Source organism: Chinchilla lanigera, unplaced genomic scaffold (assembly GCF_000276665.1).
Source record: "Chinchilla lanigera isolate Chin_1 unplaced genomic scaffold, ChiLan1.0 scaffold00049, whole genome shotgun sequence".
NCBI lineage: Eukaryota > Metazoa > Chordata > Mammalia > Rodentia > Chinchillidae > Chinchilla > Chinchilla lanigera.
The window spans coordinates 9851931-9872632 of record NW_004955450.1 but is presented as its reverse complement, the minus strand read 5'-3'; the positions used below and the strand labels follow the sequence as shown (position 1 = coordinate 9872632).

General features: G+C 49.6%; 1 protein-coding gene across 5 annotated transcripts in view; it reads left to right on the top strand.

Moving 5' to 3' along the window:
• Slc24a1 (solute carrier family 24 (sodium/potassium/calcium exchanger), member 1) overlaps positions 1-20702 on the top strand; it is a 31003-nt gene that overhangs the window by 8540 nt on the left and 1761 nt on the right. Inside the window, exons 2-9 of one of the 5 annotated variants that reach the window (XM_005393714.2) lie at positions 3506-3559; positions 4817-4925; positions 8459-8539; positions 9391-9482; positions 12300-12842; positions 13518-13607; positions 14372-14538; positions 15666-17096. In XM_005393714.2, coding sequence (XP_005393771.1) covers positions 3506-3559; positions 4817-4925; positions 8459-8539; positions 9391-9482; positions 12300-12842; positions 13518-13607; positions 14372-14538; positions 15666-15915 — 1386 coding nt within the window. In that variant the 3' untranslated portion in view covers positions 15916-17096. Of the gene's footprint in view, positions 1-3505; positions 3560-4003; positions 4208-4816; positions 4926-8458; positions 8540-9390; positions 9483-12299; positions 12843-13517; positions 13608-14371; positions 14539-15665; positions 17097-20702 lie in introns of those variants that run through there. The other 4 variants (XM_005393716.2, XM_005393715.2, XM_013518968.1 and 1 more) reach the window with 4 other exon arrangements.

The following is a 20702-nucleotide window of genomic DNA, read 5'->3' as shown; positions in this document are numbered from 1 at the left end:
ACACATACATAATGCATGCATTTGAGAGGTGTTTTGAAGACAGAATCATCTGGAGATGACCTGGTTCCGTCACCGAGAGGAAGGACAGGTTTAGGGACTCGGGAGCTCTCACTGTGGAATGCTGAGTCTGGGTCCCTGGGTCCCACCAAGTGGATTTGTCCAGGAGGCAGTTACCCAAACCGGCCTGAAGTTTGGGAACAAGGCCACACTGGAGGCAGAAATTTGTGATCATTAACAAATTGCAGTAATTACCATCAGCAGCTGACAGGTGCTCTGCGGAGAGCGCAAGATAGTCCAGGACTCGGCACTAAACAATCCCGGCATTCATTCATTCTGACTCCTCCCGTGCTAGGCCTGTGTCAGGTCTGGGTACCGTGATCAATAAGGCCCAGGCTGGGCTCTAAACTCGCATTAATGGAGGAGCTGGAGTTGATCCAAGCTTTGTGGGAACGGACGCTCATTAGGCAAAAGAATATAAAAGCATCGCTACAAAATTAGATGCAAGTCTTGGAAGGGAGATGTGTTGGGGAGAGAGAGGCCCTGAAGCTTAAGCTTCATCAGCACCACAGTAAATCCTCCTCAGTGGCAAAGACAGAGTGGGAAAACCAATAGTTGCAAGACCCTGTGGAAGGCGAGTATGTAGGGGGTTCAGCCCTGCTGAGAGTGGACAGCTCAGCACACCCAAGTAGGGGAAGGCTTCCTGGAGGAGGTGCTGCTTAGCCAAATCTGGGAAGACACGCAGGAGTTCATTGGTTGAGGAAGGGGTCAAGGGTCTTGCCAGTGCAAGCAGAGGCCAGCAGAAGGAGACTGAGGCGAGACTACAGCTGGCCAGTTTGGTGGCTATCAGCTACATATAGCTTGAATCCTTGAATGGAGCCAGTTCAGTCTGAGATGTGCTGTCAGTAAAAAACAGACGCCAGGTTTCAAAGGCTTAGTATGAAAAAAGGTTGTAAAGCACCTCAATGTTTTTACACTAATTTCATACTGAAATGTATTTGTGACAGGCATCTTCACAAAATACCTTCTTGCCAGAACGTCAGCCACACCCAAATGTGGACAGGCCTTCACACCCGTTTCCCTGCAGTGTCAATACTTTGGAAGAGTCAGTAGGGAAGTATAGATCAGTTCCCTACTTATGCTTGGGAAAAGAAATGGAACTTAGTAAAAACAAACAACACACACGTGTGCGCGCGTGCACATACACACACACACATACACACACATAAAACTAAGACATGAAAATCTCAGACCAAAAAATGAAAAACCCCTCTCAGTGGAGATTAGGTGACTGGGAGGGGTCTGCCACTCCCTTTGTGAGTGTGGACGGGTCAAGGGACCTTTTTGCTGCTGTTTCCTCATCTATCACGATAGCCTTGCCTGGTTCATGGGGCTGCTAGGAAAGACTTCCAAAACTAGGTTAGCCAGGTACAGTGAGCCCAGAGAGAGAAGGATTTTAGTTTAAATGAATCTGAACAGCAGAGAGACCGTTAGGGCTGTGTACTTCGGGCAAAGATCAGCTGTCTTGCCCTGCTTCCTCCCTGGGGACAGATCCAAGCAGCCCCCTCGGGCAGCCTGGGCTCCGCACTTCTCCGTCTCTAAAGAGAACTCAGTGGGAGAGGATTGGCTGGGACAATGGGGGTGAGGTGGGTAGTCTCCTATGTCCCAGTAGACTTACAGGTGTGTCATGAAAGCTTTAAGGAGCACGTTAAAGCGAACAGCGCCCCCTGCAGATTAGTTGGGCATTTCTGCTCTGCTTTGGATGTATGTCCTCTCATGCATTCAGTGGTGTGTATTCAGGCCCTTAAACCTTCCCCACCCTTCAAAACTACTCAGGTTCTACCTCTACCTGAAGCCTCCCTGGCCCAGATCAGCACAATGCCTTTGTCTTCGCCCATCATCTCATGAACCACATTCTGCTTTGTCTTGCATCTGTGCTATGTTTGTCTCCGTTACCTTCTGGACAGGGAAGCCATGTCCTAAACATCTTTTATTCCTAAGCCACCAGCATAGCACTGCATAAACAGCAGGTTCTCAATGCTTATAACAAGAACTGAGCCAGGCGTGGTGACATGTGCCTGTAATTCCAACACTTGGGAGGCTGAGGCAGGAGGACTGCAGTGAGTTCAAGGCCAGACTGAACGGCATAGTGAGATCCTGTTTCAAAAATAAAAAAAAAAAAAGAAAAAAGAACTGAACGATTTGGGTGGTGGGGGGATGGCCAGGAATCACACACTATTTTTTATGTTTTCTTGGATGAACAGAGAACAGAGAAGAGAAAATTCACTTGTGGTTCGGCAGTGGAGGTTGGCACAGGGAGGGAAGCACTGGGGAGGTAAAAACAATACTGTAGCAACACGAGTGACCGGGCTGCCTACACACAGTACCAGAGGGCACTTGGAAGCAGCTATGCAATCCCCTCACATTTACCGAGCACCTACTGTATACAACACACTATGCCACAGGCCAGGGGAATAGAGAGGACAGCATAGGTTTACTATGCTAGGTAGACAATGCATTGTGGGAAAAGTTAACAATGACTTAAAAAAAAAAAGCTCAAATGGTATCGCAAGGCTGTGACTGCGAAGTGACAAGAGGTGGTGCAGCCGGCGAGCACTGTGGGCTTTCTGCCACTTCCTCTGTATCAGCTCTCCTGCTTCCGGCTGGCGGCCCCACAGCGTCCACGGACACTTGCACTTGTGTGACCACACAGCTAGGTGTCAGCCTCACAGAACGCGCTCTCTGTTCTGTGCAGCTGTGGAGGAGCGAGGTGGAGGGGGGTGTGTGTGGCAAAGGGGGCTCTGGGAACGTTCTAGACAGGAATTCATCCTGAATCTTCTGGGGAAAAAATGGGTAAGATTTCCATAAGCAGAGAGGAATGGAGAAGGCATTTTAGGCAGGGAAAAGGGCATGAACAGGAGGAGGAGCTGGAACAGATTAAGTGCATTTGGAGAACAGTTAATCTATTCAGTCACTTAATAAGCATTTATTGAACTACTGCTATGTTTGTTAATACACAAATAAATTAGAGGAAAAGAACAAGTATCTAACAAAAGAGTATCATAGTAGCTAGGTGCGGTGGTACACACCCATAATCCTAGTACTCGGGAGGCTGGGGAAGGAGGATTTTGAATTCAAGTCCAGCCTAGGTTATGTAGTGAGACAGTGTCTCCAAAAGTAAACCAAGGAAACAACAAAAACCCCTAGCAATGAGCATCACCCTTAGCATCCCAGAGTGAGGTGATCGAGTAGAGACTGGTAGGAGTGGAAAGGGAAAGTGTGTGGCTGACAGGGCAGGAGCACCCGCAGTGTGCAAGGGCAGTGGAAGGACGGTGCATCTGAAGGCCTCGGACACGTCAAACCATTTTCCGAGGCCGGCCATCCCTGGGTGGGTTTCTGCGTTCCCTTGAGGTTTCCCTAGGCTAGTGGGGAACAGGGACAGAGGGTGAGGATTTCTGTGTGACAGTTCCTGACTCCTGTCTCTGGTTCCCACTGTCCTTGTTTGCAGCCGGGCGATGAGGCCGTTGCAGCAGATGAGCACCAGGACCAAAAGAAGCTGAAGGTGGGTGCTGTGCAGAGTCTGCCAGTGGGGACATCGCAGGGTCTCTGTGTAGCCACAGACCAGGGCACTGTGCAGCCTGGCTGGGCTCAGGCCTAGGAAGCTCCTGTGCTGCCAGGAGCTGTCACCTCTCCTCAGGTGGCCTTCCAGGAGTTCTAATTTGGGAGCCGCATCTTCAATGTTACAGCTGGCTGTTACTAGCCTGCGATGTGGCCTTGGGCCTCAGGTTCTGCATCTGTAAAAGGACTCTTTGGCCTAAATGAACCCAAGTCCTAGTTTCCAGCCCCAGTTTTGCATGACTGTTTGATATAAAAGCTTCATGACTTGTGGTTTTAGACAGCCCTGAAACTAAGGCAAAAATATGAGGGGTGCTGGAGGGAGGAGGAGGGGCTGAGATTTCTAAAACGCAACTCTCACTGCCTTTGGCCTATGGGGTACGGGGAAAGAACTGTGGGGACTTTGAAAGGAGCAGCCTTGTTCTACAATCTCCCTCGCCTAAAGAAAATCTCCAGTCCTGTTGCAAGACGTGACCACAGCCACTAGATGGCAGAGGGGTTCAGACAGAGAGGTCGGGGAGAACCCTGCGCAGGTGCCAACGGCTGTCTGGGGATGCTGCGTTGTAAATCAGACGGCATTTCGCTGTGTGTCACTGTGAGTGCGTGCGTGCCCCATCTGTGTACAGTAAGGATGTGCGGGTGCCCGTGAAGGTCTCTGAGCAGGAGGTAGAAAGTAGAGCGGGGCTGGCAGTCACCAGCCCTGGGGGCCCGTCTGACTTTCATTTACTCCCGGCATGACCTTGGATTCGCCTCTTAGCTTCTTGGAATTTTCTTTGCTTTTCTGTAGATGGGGATCCCAGCCTTGCTTCTCCTGGAGGGGAGGCAGTGATAAATCATGGTGCTCTGTGGGCCGAAGAGGGCTGTGCCTGTGTGCAGAGGGTCTGTCTGTGGGGTGTAGGTCAGAGGGTGTTTCTAGGAGGGTGCACTTGCAGGGGTTCAAGCCCTGGGGAATGCGCTATTCTTAATATGCGTGGTCTGCTTTCACTAAGCCCTTGGGGTTTGGGCAGGACACAGAGTGAGCGGGGCCTGGAGGAGCGAAGTGGTCGCTGGCGGGGAAAGCAGCGTGGGCGAAGGAAGCGGGTAGCCAGAATAAGGGCTGATCCCTGACCCCTGCAGGAAGGAAGCAGGCGGTGAGGCCCTTGTGTGGCTCCTCCCCGGTTGGGCAGGGGCCCACTGAGGCCTGTGCGGCTCTCCCCTTGCTCAGCTCCCGTTCGCGCTGTCCCGAGGGAGCAGCTCCGCCTCGCTGCACAACAGCACCATCCGTACCACCATCTACCAGCTCATGCTCCACAGCCTGGACCCCCTGGGGGAAGGTAAGCAAGGCCGCCCACACCTGCGGGTCTGCCCTCCTGCAGTTGCAGAAGCGCTGGGACCTGCAGGGGTGAGAGGCCGCGGGCTCAGGGTGGGAAGAGAAGAGCCGGCAGGGAATAGAGTGGGAGGTAAGTGTCAGACAGCCTGGGAGACAGGGAAGCGACAGGGTAGGGAACTCACCGCGAGGGCCACGTGGAACATGGATGCGAAAGTCCTCAGGTTCCCGTGTCGTATTACTTCCCTGCCTCAGCACGCCTCCCTGTGAAATGAAGGGGTTCACCTGAAGGTAGGCCACGAGCACCAAGTGCCCTGCCCGGGTCTGTGCTGGGCCAGCCCTGTGTTCCCCGAGTGTCTCCAGCCAGGTGGCTTAGTCCAGGCTGCCCAGCCAGATGCTTCCAGGGACCCTTCCTCTAGGACCTGGAGCTCGGTGTGGCTCCGCCCTCTGCTCTGTAGTCAGTGCAAGAAGCTTGCTCACCTCACACCCAGCCGGGAATCCTGAGGGCCACCCTGGAAGCTGCCAGGGACACCTGTGAGGCTGGGGAGGTAAGACTGCATCCAAAGAGCAGTGCGTACCAACTCCAAACTTGCCAAACGACAGCAGTAGCAGAGTCTCATCACCTACCTTGCAAGCACTGCCTCTGTCTCCTTCTCCAGAGCTGCCCAGCGTGCTCCTCAGGCTCTTGTGGTACCTCATGGGGCCAGTCCTGCTCTCCTCAGCCCCGTTTTCTGGGCCCAAGGAGGAAGCCATCAGAGAAAGGCTGGCCCCTTGGGAACGGCCATAGGCTGTGTGCAGTGGGCAGGAGAGCTGAGGGCTGAGCCGAAAATGACAGGGTAGAAAGAGCCCCGGAGCCTGTGGGCACCTGACTTACCTTCCTAGTTCAGGAACACACTTTAGAGGCTCAGAATTTTCATCAGACACACACTGGGTGTCAGGTTTGTTTAAGCCAAGTATAATGTCCTGTGACAAGCAGCACCAGAGACGAGGCGATGAAACGCTCCTGAGAACCCCCAGGAGACAGAGGTCACCCTCAAGTATCAGCTCTGGAGAAACAGGCCCTGGGGCTCCGGAGCTGAATGTGCAGCACCAGCAGCCTCCGGGTGGTGAGTGCTGGGGTGCCTTGCCTGGCCACTGAAGGAAGCTGTGTTTTTGGGCCATGCTTGGCCACTCCCGGAGGAAACACTGAAGATAAAGATTCAGACGGGAGCGGGGCTCCCTGCCTGGCCACTGCCAGACCAAGTTGCTTGCTGGCCTACTTGTCCTAACGGGATTATGTGATGTCCAGGCCAGGCCGAGGACAGAGGAGATTGATGCTAAGGAGATGATCCGGCCGCAGGGAGGGAGAGGGCATGTGAGGAGAAGGCGCTTTGGGACCTGCCACAGTCACCCAGGGAGACCAGCGTGCTTGGTGTGCAATGCTGCTCAGAGAGACGCACCTGACTCTGCACCCTGAGACTCTCTGTCCAGGAGGGGCTGGGGCCTCCCAGGGCCTTCTTCCCTGACTCTCCAGACACGTGTTTGTGTGTCACAAGCTATTTCCAGATGGCCATCCAGATGTTTCCAGGGATCTGCCACAGGACGGATCATGGAAGAGACAATTTCTGTGGCCTGGACCCTCACCTCCCACGAAGGGCTTTTCCTGCCCAGGACTCTGCCTCTCTAGGCGGTTTCCCTCAGATGCGTGCGGGAGACCTGCAGCCCGCCTGCTCCCCTCGGGGGTGGGGGAGTGGGAGGTGAGGGCTTGTGACGAAGGACGCAAGAGAACTTCGTTCTCACCGGTCCCTCCGGCCAAGTCAGCTCAACACACGTTCTCGGCACCTGGACAGGAACTGAGGCACCTCCTACGTGACAGCTACGCTCTGCTCAATGAAGCCCGCAGGGCTTGATCACTGCCGGGGGCGGGGGGCACGGGATGTCTGGATGAGGGAGCCAGTGACACGCCAACCTCCTGACATCTTGGTTCGCAGGAGGACCTGTGGGACCCCTGGACACTGAGGGAGCCCAAGGACCACAGCAGTGGCTCTGCAGATGCAGCTGTGGCTGTACCAACTTGGACAGCTTAGGAAACAGGAGAGGAGGAAATTCCAGAGATGCTTATCTATTTCCTGCCCACCTAAGAAGAGTTGGCAGAAGCGTTGGCCCACCCAGCTTCTTGCCCTGTACTGCCTCAGTCTCCTCACTGGTGTCTGCATCAGGAACTAGATCTCTCCAGGGTGCCTTAGAACTCAGACCTTCTGGAACACTGGATCTTGTCAATGAGAGTTGTTTCCTGGGTGGGAAAGCGGCTTTCAGCGACTTTATTAATTATCACTGCTGTGATCCTAGAGGTTATAGCCCCCCACCTTACATAGTGGTTTCTAGGGCCAGGAACTGTTTCAAACACATTTACACATGGTGTGACTAACTCTGTTGACAGCTCTGGAAGATTTTTACAGATGAAGAGTCTCAGGTCTAGAGAGGTTAAGGAGTCACCCAGCCAGGTCCATAGCTATAGTACAAGTGACAGAGCTAGGAGCCACACTCCTGGCATCAGGCTGACCAGGCTGGGAATCCATGCTAAGAAAATATGTCTGAGGCCAGCACTTTGCAGTCATGTTCTCCCGCTGCCTTTTATCAGCATGGACACCTCCAGCCTGGGGTCAAGAGCACATGGCAGGCACTTATCGTCCTCCCACTTGTGCCGTTGTCCTCCCCTTCTTCCATCTCCAGGCTACGCGCTGGGAGGTGCACTCACGCACAGCTGTCTGTCCATCTCTGTCCCTCTTTCCTCTCCCACCTCGAAAGGATCTGTGTAAAGTGCCTCACACATGCCCTGGAACACAGTCACCTTGGAGGGAAGTTGCCACCCGTTTCCCTTGCTCTGAAGTCAAGGCCATGCCACTGAGTGTGTGCTGTCCTGGGCCTCCAGCAAAGCTGGTATACCAGAATCTGGGAGGTCTTCTCTAGCTCCTGGTGTCTGGGGTCAAGTGCTTGTTGGTCAACTGGAGAGCAATGGCTTATGAACATGGCCACCAGCTGTCCCCCTGGGAGAGCATGCCTGGGACAGTGCTGATTTCTAGACAGTGAAAAGAAGTTGCAGTCTAGCTCAAGGGTGGCAGAAGTATGTCTCCCGGCCTTCGTGGCTCCATTCTCTGTGTGTCACCAAAGTTACCCCGGTGTATTCTTCTACCGGGCTTGGACGAAAACCCTTCTCAATTTAGCACTCACACAGACATCAGCTGAGCTCATATAGGAAATAAATCTTAGTTGTTCCTCAGTCCAAACATATCCTTTTACCAGAAAGGAAACAGGTCTTCACAGGGGAAGTGCCTGGTTCAGGCTCAGGGCCGTGAAGGACAGCATAAGAATTTAAGACAGAAGTGGATGGGTTGGGCATCATAAATAGGCCTAGCTGGATCCTAATCCAGACATCGAACTCGCATGCCGGCCTTGCCCACTCAGCTGCGCTGCTCAGCTGACTGTCCTGTCACACAGCGGGGACGGCGCACAGCAGGGACAGGACAGTGGTCGTAGATGTGTTTCCTTTCTCGTTTGCAGCCCGATCCTCCAAGGACAAGGAGAGTTTGACTCAAGAGGCCAGAGCCCAACCCCAGGTCAAGGCAGAGAGCAAAGCAGAAGGTGAGAGGATGGCCAGACCAGTGGGTTTTCTCCTGCCACCTCCCACCTCCCGTCACGGCCAGCCCAGACCAGGGACGTAGGCTCGTGGCTTGGCCTTTCTGAGCCAGTCAGTCCGGGTGAGACAATGAGCCTGCCCTGCCGCCTCCTCCTAGTGAGCGCTTTCCCGCATGGCTGCACTGAGCATGCTCCTCCAGCTTTCTCTGCGTTCGCCTTGATGGGCAGGCCAGGACCGCCAGGGCCTTGTTGAGCTCCCACCTCCTTTTTCGCTAAATCTCATTCCAAATGAGACTCTGTTGGACTATTTCTTCTTCCTGTCACTTCTCTACAAGGACAGTGTTGGTAGTGATTGGTCTGAAACCAGCAACCCCAAAGAGTAAAGGCTACCAGGGGTGTGGTGACACAGAAATCCAGTAGGAGGCTCTGAGAGGTCAAGTGACTTGCTCAAAGCCACACAGCTAAGAAGTGAGAGCCTGTCCCTAAACGTAGCCCTCCGGACTTTCCAAGTCTCCCTTTACCTCAGTCTTATTCTACGGCCCTGTAGCTGCTGCCTTTGAAATCAGCAGGATTCTTTCCAAAGGATCCATTAGACCCTGAGCACTGGGAGCTTTGCACACTCTCTGCTCCATGTGCCAGGGCCGCTCACAGCATCCTTGGCCAGAATGGCAGGATATGGAGGAGCAGGGGTGGCCTTGTCCCCTCTGCAGGTATCAGGAGACAGGGCAAGGACAACTCACATCACTATCATCTTACTCTTCTTACCAACAAGAGATTTCCCACACAGACCTCCTGAGACCCTGCTGTCCTGCAGCCACTCACCAGCTTCTGACCTAACCCATGTTTGTCCTTTAAAGAGGAGGAGCCAGCCGAGCTCCCTGCGGTCACGGTCACACCAGCCCCTGCTCCAGACGTCCAGGGAGATCAGGAGGAGGATCCTGGAGGCCAGGTAGGCGCTCAGTCTCTGCATAGGTGGAGGGATTCAAGAGGCCCAGGGAAGGACTTTCTGGCCAAAAATACTTCCTCCCCAGAGGCCTGAAATTCTATGTGAGTTTGAGCCACCCAGGGTAAGCTTTACCATTCTCTGAATCACTTGAAAAAAAAAAATAGGTGTCTCTGGGGCCAGGCAATTTACTGTGAACATCTTGTACTGTGATCTGCCACACACGGTGAGGACTCAGGAATGGTCAGTTTTCCGCAGCCAGGGCACAGTGAGACAAGCCAGCTCCAGACCCCAGGGGGCTGAGACGCAGGGGCCGCTCGCTGGGTGAGGCCTTGGCACCTTCTGGGTCCTGCTGCTCCTCATCTGCAGTCCTGATGCTCTGTCTTTGCAGCCTCCTTGTCCTCCAAGCTCTGCTCAAACTGAGTTTCTTGTCTCTGTGCTTCTCTGACCCGGGGACTTGGCCCACAAGCCTACCCCTCTTCAGACTGTCCCGTCTTGTCTCGCTCCCCAGGCCCAGCGTAAATGCCTTTCCCAGGCAGCTTCCCTGAGCACCCCAAGTCAGAAGCGTGCTTTGCATCTGTCCTGGGCCTCTTAACACTACCCCTCCATAGTCAGAGCCTCTCTTAGTTCTCCCACGAGGCGGTGAGGTTCCTGAGGCAGGATCCAAGTCTGGGTCATCTCAGTCTCTATCACAGAGGGAGATGTCAGGTTGAGTGACTGACAGTAAATAAACAGTTTGCAAGTTCCATTCTGCTTGTTTTTTTATTCAACACCCGGAAGCACAATGCCTCATTCATAACCCAGTTCTTTAGGGTTCAGCATCTAGGCCATCTTCCTGTGTCCCGAGTGTCCTGAGCAGGCCCACTGTGGCCACTCACGTGGATGGGTTCAAAGGCTATGGAATCATACGCAAGGAGTGACGCTTGGTCTCAGAAGGACGTAGGCCTGTGAGGGCCTCTGTGACCCTGGTGGCTTCTCCTTCTGTTTGCTGCCCTGCCTCAAGACCTTCTCTGTGAGCAGGCTCGCACCTTGGTTCTCTTGGCAGCCTGGCTTTCTTTGAGCCCCTTATCGGTACACAACGCTAAACTGTTGCCCCGTCCTCACGTTCATAGGGGACCAACCAGACTGACTGTCGGTCTTAACAGAGAATCTGTTCAATCCAAGCCACAGGCCAGGGATCCAGCTCCTACCCCGTTAGCTGTGGCCAGGGACTGGCGTGCCTGGACTCGAACATGGAAGATGGGAAACTTCTGTGTTGCTGGGGCTTTTGGAGGTGACAGTCCTCAGAGATGACAGTGCCATGTCTAGTGATTTAATGATATGTCATCTCTTCCAGAAAGTCTGTTCCTGATGGGAATGGAGGGCAAGAATGACTGCAGACTAAAATCCTCTCCCTCTCCATCTGCAAGTCTAGGCAGAGGCATTGGAGGATAGTAATAATGGCTTCTCCAGGTGTTCTCAGGGCTGGCTGCATATTAGAAATAATGCGCGGAAGCTTAAAAAATTGCTCAGGCCCCATCCTCAACCAATGAAGTCAGAGTATCTGGGGTTGGTCCTGGGGCATCAGTGGTTTTAAAAGATTTCATGTGCTTTTAATAAGCAGCAGAATACAGACTCACTAAACATCCTTTGGGGGCGTTGCCAGACTGTGACGATTGCTACAGATGTCATATTTATATTTGCTTCACGAGCACACAGCCCAAGGTAACTGCTCAAGGGCCTGCACTGGCATAGTATAGGTTAGCTGGGACAGTATTCTGAGGCCCCTTACGGTCAGTGACTTTTAGTGCGGACAGTCCGTGGTTCCTGGGCAGTGGTCTGCAGTGAGAGCACTGGAGCATGCAGGACGCATTAGCTCACCAGCGTCCAGTCTCGGAGAGCCTATTTCAGGTTGTACACGAAGACCAGGAAATTTACATTTCTCATAAGCTCCCCTAGCTACCAGGTTTGGGAGACAAAGGTCTCACTCAGTCCTGGCCTTTGTAAAGCAGGGTGTCTTGGTGGTGAAGAGTAAACAATGGGCCTCTGCCTTTTCAAATCCCAACCCTGTCACCTGCAAACTCTGCAGGCCATGGGCAAATTCTTCAGCTTCTGTTTACTCTAATTTCTCCATCTGTTACATGAGTGTCATTCTATCTGTATTATGAATTAACTGACTCAAGAAATGTGATAAATGGTTATTACTAAGAAGCTATTTATCATGGTGCCTGGCACATAAATACGTGCAGTAAACAGTATGTTCACTTGACACATGTAAGGTCATACTGTATTTAATGATGTAGGAGTTTTAGTGGCCTCAGCAGGGTGTTGTGACTACCAAAGGCTATCAAGCCATGTCAGGCAACAATCGTGGAGGCCTAATATCTAAAACAAGGGAGCTGATGGCCTGGTTCCACTCCGTGCATGCTCTGTGTTCAGCTGGGATGTCCTCTTGAGGGGTGGAGAATGAGTGGAGGGGTCTCTAGGTCACAGCATGGAGAGACAGAAGGCCTGGGGATCTTTAACCCAGGCAAGACAGCTGCCCTGTGGAGGGGTAATGAGCCTTGTTCTGATAGAAGCTTGATATAAATATCAAACCAAGCAGAGCTGTCAAAGATGGCACGAACTGCTTTAGGTGGCAGGTTCTCCATCACTGGAAATGACCAAGTAAACGCTCGGCAACCACAGGGTAGGACCGTTGTAGGGATTTTGTTAAATAACTGCACTAGTTTTCTCCTTCAAGTGTTCAGGTATAGGCTGAGAATAACCAAAAAGCGTGTGTGCGCGCGTGTAGAAAGCTCGGAAGGGAAACACGCAAGTTAACCTGTTGGCTCTGGATTGCAGGAAGACATGGCTGGAACCGAGAAGGGAGGTGAGACGCCAGGCCAAGAGGGCGAAGTTGAGGAGAAAAGTGGAGGGGAAGCTCATCCAGAAGGGGAAGGAGAAATGGCAGCAGAAGGAAAAGATGACCATGAAGACAAAACTAAGCCAGAAGGAGAAAACCGTGAAGGTGAAACTGAGGCAGAAGAAAAAGAAGAGCAGGGACATGAAAATGAAATCCAAACAGAAGATGCTGAACTGCAAGGGGAAGGTGAAGCTGAAGTCCCAGAAGTCAAAGCTGAAAATCAAGAAGTCGAAAATGAGAAAGATGCAGATGGTGACGGCGGCAGTGACGGAGGAGACACCGAAGAGGATGATGAAGATGATGAGGACGAGGAGGACGAGGAGGATGAGGAGGATGAGGATGAGGATGAGGACGATGAGGAGGAAAATGAGGAGCCTCTGTCCCTGGACTGGCCAGAGACCAGGCAGAAGCAGGCCATTTACCTCTTCCTCCTGCCCATTGTATTCCCGCTGTGGCTCACGGTGCCCGACGTCCGGAGGCAGGTGAGCGCCCCCAGCCACTCTCTGGCTGTCTCCAGGAGGCTGCAGGGCCTTGAGGTAGCCAGGGGTCACAGCTCGAGAGGAAGCAGGTGGGAAAAGCAGCACAGCAGGGCTCTACTCCTGTGAGGAAGTGGAATGGGACTGGGGCTCTGGAGGGGCCCGTGCGCCTGGGGACCTCCACGGGGATTGGGAGCCTTAGACCATACTTGTGCCCTAGGTCCCCCATGATAAGCAGCATGGACTAGTCACACCTTGATTCGCATTTGGGAATCATGCCACTGTACCATCTCTGCATTTCATGGGGGTGTTCTGAGAACTGGGGGTGATAGCTGCTATTTCTAGCCAACATTTTTATCTGAAGGGAAAGGTGTGACTAACGCCTTCCACTCAGAGGTGGCTCCTGCTCTGTCTCTGGGGCTGGGGTGGCGGGGTTTGCAAAAGCCCAACTGAATGCCTAGACGGGCCCGCTGCTGGGCCAGCAAACAGTGTGCTTCAGTCTGGCAGCTGCTGAGCTTCCCAGCCTCCTGCCCCCAGTCCTTCTCCATCCATCATAAGGCCCTCCCGGGAGAGGACATTTCCAGATCGTTCCCTGGGCACTCATTCTCCAGTGCCCATCGAAGGCCCAAAGGCCCTCAGCTTCTACAACTTCTTTCTCTTCCTTTCCCAACTTCCCCACAGGAGTCTAGGAAGTTTTTTGTGATCACCTTCCTAGGATCCATCATTTGGATAGCCATGTTCTCATACCTCATGGTGTGGTGGGCTCACCAGGTGAGTGGACAGCAGGAAGTCACTCCTGCACCTGCAGGTCATGGGAACACCTTTGCCCTTCAGATCAATCTCCAGCACTTAGGGACTATCGAACATCAAGTGGATATGTGCAGGCTCTACTTTACTTATAAAAGCTTAGGAAATAAATTTTTTTTGTTCCAGTGAGTGCTCCTCAGGGTGGCTTTCCTTAGATGGCATTCCCACCACAGCATGACAGGGAACCCCGAGTGTCTTCCCTGCTGCTTTGTCCTCTTATGCCTTTCCCTGCTTTCTCCCCACGCTCTGACAGTCAGCTCAGCTTTGAGCACTCTCTAGCATTTCACCTTCTGGCATGCATGGCTTTTGTGTGGACTGCATGTAGCAGAACTGTAACTGTTTGCCAGCCTTTTCACCTGAGTAGGGTCTGTGTGGCACTGGTCACAGTTTATCAGCTTCTACCTTAGTTCCAGGACGCCACAGAGGTCCACATTTCTGAAATGCAAATGCCAACTTGAGTGTATCTTTGGAAAGGCAGTTCTCGGGGGAACCGTTGGGATGACAGTGAGGGGCAGATCTGGTCTCAAGCTTTTAGTCCAGTTTAGAGATGAGCAGCATGGGTTCCCCGCAGCCTGGGGCAGGAGCTTCACTTTTTCCCTGTGGCCATTTCTGGCTCTCGCTCAGGCAGTGTGTTGGGCTCCTAGAAAGGTGCTCTGTTAGTACAGTAGCATGTGGTTAGTTCTTCACCTGCTGTTGCCATGGTTTTTGTGACTGTTGCTGTTTTCCAGGTTGGCGAAACAATAGGGATTTCGGAAGAGATCATGGGCTTGACAATTCTAGCAGCAGGCACATCAATTCCTGACCTCATCACAAGCGTGATCGTTGCTCGGAAAGGTCTGGGAGACATGGCTGTGTCAAGCTCAGTGGGCAGTAACATATTCGACATCACCGTGGGGTGAGTGGCAGCACTACTTTCCAAGGCATTTTAAATACAGCTGGAGAACACTCCATTGCCTGTTTGCTGTTTTTTTTGGGGGGGTCTTTTTAAGACAGGGTCTCGCTATGTAGTTCATGCCAGCCTTGAGCTCACTTTGTAGCCCAGGCTGGCCTCGAACTCGTAATGAATCTCCTGCCTCAGTCTCCTGAGTGCTGGGATTATAGGCGTGCGCCACCATGCCTGTCGTTTCGTTGGCTTTCTGCTTCATTCGTTATACAGGAAATAAAAGGGCATTTATGTTGTTAGCTTCTCCAAAATGACAAAGTAGCTCCCCTTCACTTATCACAGCCAGTTGGCGTAATAGAACTAACATGCTGCCTGAAGCCAGCCATGGTGGCACATGCCTGTACTCCCAGCTACTTGGGGGGTGAAGGCAGGAGGATTTTGACTTTGAGGCCAGCCTAAGCAATTTAGCAAGACCTTATCTTTAAAAAAAAGCTGTCTGAAATGTAACTGATTGAAATTTGTAGATGAATTGAAAAGTGCAGTCCATTCCATTTTCAAATACAGTCAAATACAGATGCTGAAGGCGGTGGAGGAGAGGCTGAAAGGAATCATTTCAGTCTCGATTCTCTTGCTTTTTTCACTGGCCTCCTGCTGGGTCAGCAGCTCTAAAATGCCTCTCGTACCCATCTTTTTCCCAGCCTCCTAACCTTGCCAGAGGTTATTTTCATTTCCCCATCAAGTTCTGGACTTGGTCCTTTACTCTGAATACATGCAGGTGCGAATTAGTAGGGTGATAGTAAAAAGGCACACAAGAACCCTGGTCACTAGAGAAAAAATTAAATCCCTTAACCTGGGCTAGTCGTGTAGAAGTCATGAAGCTGCAGGGAAAACAAGGTCAGTTCAGAATCAAAGCACTCATCTACATTTCGGCTCTCTCACTGTGAGCTCTTGGACAAGTGCTTTAATTTCCTGGAACCTTAAATTTCATCATTACGAAATGCGGCTAATCATTTGTCCTCTACTTCGCAGTTTTGTGCGTGTTTGAAAAATCAGTGCCTTGTACACTGTAAAATGCTAATGAAGCACATGGCATTATGATGAACATTAAGAATATTTACACTGTGTCTTCCCTCTTGCAGCCTGCCGGTCCCTTGGCTGCTTTTCTCCCTTATCAACGCACTGCAGCCAGTTCCAGTCAGCAGCAACGGTTTGTTCTGTGCAATTGTTCTGCTCTTCCTCATGCTTCTGTTTGTCATCTTTTCAATTGCCTCGTGCAAATGGAGAATGAACAAGATCCTGGGCTTCACCATGTTCCTTCTTTACTTTGTCTTCCTGATAATCAGCGTGATGCTGGAAGATCGGATCATCTCCTGCCCTGTGTCTGTCTGAGTCACTGACTACTGCGCACAATGGACGTGGGTGGGAAGAGCGGGCCGGAAGTTACTGGACCTTTAGTTACATTAAGGATGGACAGGAGCCAGGAGAGAGCAGCAAGCAGCCCAGAGTCTCTCGTAAGCGTGTGACCTGGGCCTGCACCGTACGTATCCTGGGAAACACGTGCAGCTCTTTGTGGATTAAGGTACCTCGTGCCTGGAGGAAGATGTTCCTACCCCGACTCAGGCACACGGCTATCACACGGAGGCAGGAGGAATCCTGCAGTCAGACACGGGGAGGGGCACGACTGCACCGCAGCAATAAGACGAGCTCTGATCCAAAGCCGCAGATGGAGTGTCACTCTCACTTTCCTGGCCCTGCCCAAGCACACACTGCAGTTTGCTATGTCCTCTCTTTCTGTTCAAAGGTGAAGTTCTACCAGGTTTGCAATCACTACAGATTTGGTTATTAGACAACTAAGGCTACAGGAAAAAAAAGGACAACAGAATCAGTTATCACATTCCATCCTAGTCCAGTGAACTATACATCAATATTTTCTAGCCTAAAAGGAAGACACTAGCTTTTACTGTTGCATTTCTGGAAGGTGAAATTCACACACAAAACAAAGAGGTGAAAATGTATCACTTTCTTTTGATTTGGAAGGAAGTGGACAACAGGAAAGTACTCTAAGGGCTATTTAAAAATTTGTATGAGGGCTGGGGTTATAGCTCAGTGGCACAAGCGCCTGCCTGACAAGTGCAAGGTCCTGAGTTTGATTCTCGGTACCAAAAAAAGATTCTATGTACTAGAAATGTGTGTGTCTCCACCAGTGGTCACCTGAGGGATTACGCACTGCCGCTCCCACAGGTTCTTACCGGGCAGTGATGTGATTTTAAAGAGCTCAGTCAGGAGACTCACATCTGGTTTATAAAGTAAGTGATCCAGCAGGGCACTGAATTTCTTGTATGTCAACTTTGACCGGATTATAAGGCAGGATGACTGATTTCTTGTGTGGCTTATAAGTGGATTTTAAGGCAGTTTATAAGGGGGAAATTCCAAAAGTGGAAATGAAAAAATGAAAATTTCAAAAATGAAAAAAGTATCAGTCCAAGTTAGCTATTGTAAAAGACGTGTTCTCATAAAAATTTTTGTTTAAGCATTTTATGTGACTGGGTGTGGTGGTGCACACCTCAGCAGCCCGGAAGCTGAGGCAGGAAGATTGCCACAAGTTCAAGGCCAGCCTGGACTACACAGCGAGACACTGTCTCAAAAAAACCCAAAACCCAAAACCCAAAACCCAACCCAAAACAAAACATTTTATGTGGATTTTGATACCTTTATGTCACTGGGTTCAGAGCAAAAGGAGCTTAGGTGACCTATGATGGCAAATGTGGCTTTAATTACAAGTATGAGGAGTGACTCACTAAAGCACACGGACAGTGGGAAGGACGTGATATGAAAAGCAGTATCAATCATTTGGTGTGGGATGGCTAAGGTGTGTGAAGCACTCCATCTTTTAAGATTAACTGGTTCATTTAATTAGCTGCCTCACTGCTTCAGGATGTCTGTTCTTTGGAACTAATTTTTATTAAATTTCAATAAAAATTGTGTTCTAGTGGTATTTTACTTTGTAGACATGGGTGGGCTCATCCCTGTCTTACGTCATTTGGTCAGAATGGTGAAGCACATGAAATTTCTGTTCCTCATTCTTGCTGCTACACTGTAGTGTCTCCATATGCCAGGGCCTAAGTCAGGAGGACAGAACAATGCCGGTGGAAAAGAGACTCCAATACTAAAATTCTTGGTGCTGACCTGGGGTCTGCATTAGTTCCAGGTGGCCTTGTGGACGTCACCTCCTCATTGATAGCCTAAAATCTGATGCTGTTCAAGACTAAGTGAAGAGGGTGGAAAGTCAAATGTTCTGTAGGCCAGTGTGCTAAGGTGTCCATTTAATAATTAAAGGCAAAACTGGACATGGTGGCCCACGCCTGTAATCCTAGCCTCAGGAGGCTGACGCAGGAGGATCACCATGAATTTGAGGCCAGCCTGGGCTACACAGTGAGTTCAAGGTCAACTTGAACTACACAGCGAGACCTTGTGCCAAAAATAGTAATAATAAAAAATAATGCCAACTCTCATCATCTAATACCCTATTCCTAATCAGTGTGCTAAAATTCTAGCACTTTCCTTCCAAAGGAAGTTCTGATCACTTTACATTGTGACAGGAAAGGACAAGTACAAAAATGAAAGTGGAGTCTTGGTAGATGGGCAGGAAATTCTAGGTTGGAGGGATCTCAGGAAGACGGAAAACAACGAAAACTTCTAAAAAAAATCAAGTTCTTATGACTGGGAATGCAGTTTTTGTTACATATTTACAACTCGATAATTTACTAAAACCATACCTTTTTAGAGGTAAAGTACCATTTTAAAAATGGGAAGATAATATTGTTTGGTCCTTTTACTTGACAGGCCAAATGATCTGTAAAGTAACCTGGAGCAAATTCTTGGTCATTGATTCAGCCTAGAAAGTCCATTACCCCGTGGGTGTCTGAACTGGAAGACAGGGCTGATGGGTGTCCCCCTTGGGTTTGTCTTTCCTTGATGGCCCTGGCAACAGGCTTGTACTAGATTTCTGAAAGTATAAAAAGGGTTAAGATTCTATACAGTACCTGCAAAGAGATCTATCCCAAAGTTCTGAAAATTGGTATTTGCTTACACTGTTACTATATGTTTTGAACATTACATTGTACTGTCATCAATAGATCTGAAAATGTTATTTTTAAAAAATTGAATTAGAAGTTTTTTTTTTTTTTTAAATAACACTGCTTATACCACAGTTATCATTTAAATGAGTACCAAATGTGGGTAGGAATTACGATTTAATATTTAGGGCACAGCCTGGTAGATAAACAGATACAAACCGGTGGGCCATATATGCCAATGAACACCCTCAGTTCTGAGCCTTTTTTGTGGGAGGTCCCCCTGCAGCTGCAGCCTGCACTGTGTTCAGGGACTTGTCACTATAAAACATGCAAACACAGGGCCCATGGACAGGCCCATCCACGCCTCGGGTTACTAGAACTTGGCAGTGTCCCCTGGCATCAATCTCTTGCACAACCAAAGGTACATTTCTGGTGTTCAGGTCCCTTCATGTGATGAGCAAATGAAATCTGGAGAACTTCAATTATACAAAAGTCCATCAGTTAGTTACCCTGTGGTTATCACAGTACTAAATTTGAAAAGAAAATCTTTAAGTGCAAAGAATGGAGCCATACAAAGAAACGGCAATTGTGGAAAAGGAGCAGTAACTTTTTCAGAAGAGTCTGTAACCACCTCAGAATATAAACACATGTATACAGACTTTTGTAATCAGAGAGAAGAACTCCTATACTGATCTGTGCACTGCTGCTATTATAAACAAACACAATTCCTCTAGCAAATGTGTTTTTGTTGAGGTGAGGACGAAGGTACAGTAACGTGAAAGGGTGATAAGACACTAAGTACTGAAAGAATTACGGTAAACTGGCTTGCAGCTGCTGGATTTAAACTCTGAAATAAAGCTTAGTGCTGTTCCTAAACAGGAAGGGGCAGAGCATGCTCACTCTAGCACAAAGGCCAAGGGTCCTCTCAGAGAGGCCGCCTGCTCTCTCCCCTCTTGTTCTGAGACTGAAGTGCCTAACTGCAACTTTTTATGTGTTAGTGGAAGAAATAACAATAAAGCTGGGCTACTGCACATTACCCAGCAAGTATTTCCTTTCTGTATACTACAAAGTGTTTAAAAATACAGCGTAACTTCTATAAAGAGCTAGTTCCATTAAAATATAGTAGTAATTATCAGCATTAAATAAAAATAAGTATTTATTGTCTAAAATGTTGAGCCAACATTTTCCAGGGCCATTTCTCTACATACAAAAATGGGGAGACATTTTAGAAAACCTTAAAACAAGCCTGTAGTTTTAGGTTTTTAAAGGAAAAACAAAAACCCACTTCAAAAGAATCAGAAAAAAAGACCAAATGAGGAGATGAACAGGTGCATAACTCCCTATGCTGGCAATAGGAGGAAAAAGTTGAACTCTGAAATACGATATAAAATACTAAAGAGTGACATTCAGGCATAGGGAGAGGAAGAAGTAAACAAATATTACCAGTACAGAGCATGATTTATTTTTAACAATTTAAACATATAAGCAAAACTAAGAATAAGAAAAAAGAGATAACACAGTAAAAAGGCGTCTCTCTCAAACATCAGTGGCCATGATTCTTCAAAATGTATGGTCAACAGAGAGAAAATTGAGATGTTTGTAGAGTGTTTTAAAAGGATGATCCCTGTTGTAATTCCCTTTGGAGCAGGGTTTATCATTTCCTACTCATGTCTTAGGTTTTATTTTTGTTTGTTTGTTTGTTTGTCTTTTGCCGTGCTGGGGACTGAACCAGCTCTCGCTAGGTAAGTGCCTATCACTGGGCCCCGTCTCCAGACCTAGGTTTTATTTTTAAAGACTTTCTGTAGTAATATTCCTGGGGATGAAAGATGATGGAAACAAAACTCTACCCAAAATCAGAAACAAAAACAAAACTCAGGGTTGGAGGGAGGAGATAAAAGTTCTATTCACTTTTCTAAATGAGTTTTAGCCATAAGAATGGGCTTTGCCACGCTGTTTTTGTCAGGTATCTGAAACCAATAATGTATGATTTCTGCTTATTGTTTGTACCACAGAAAAAGTAATAGTGCCAGCTGTTCTCATAAGGAAACAGCAACAAACGACACAACAAAAAAAACTAGAGGAGAACCCCAGAACCCTCTT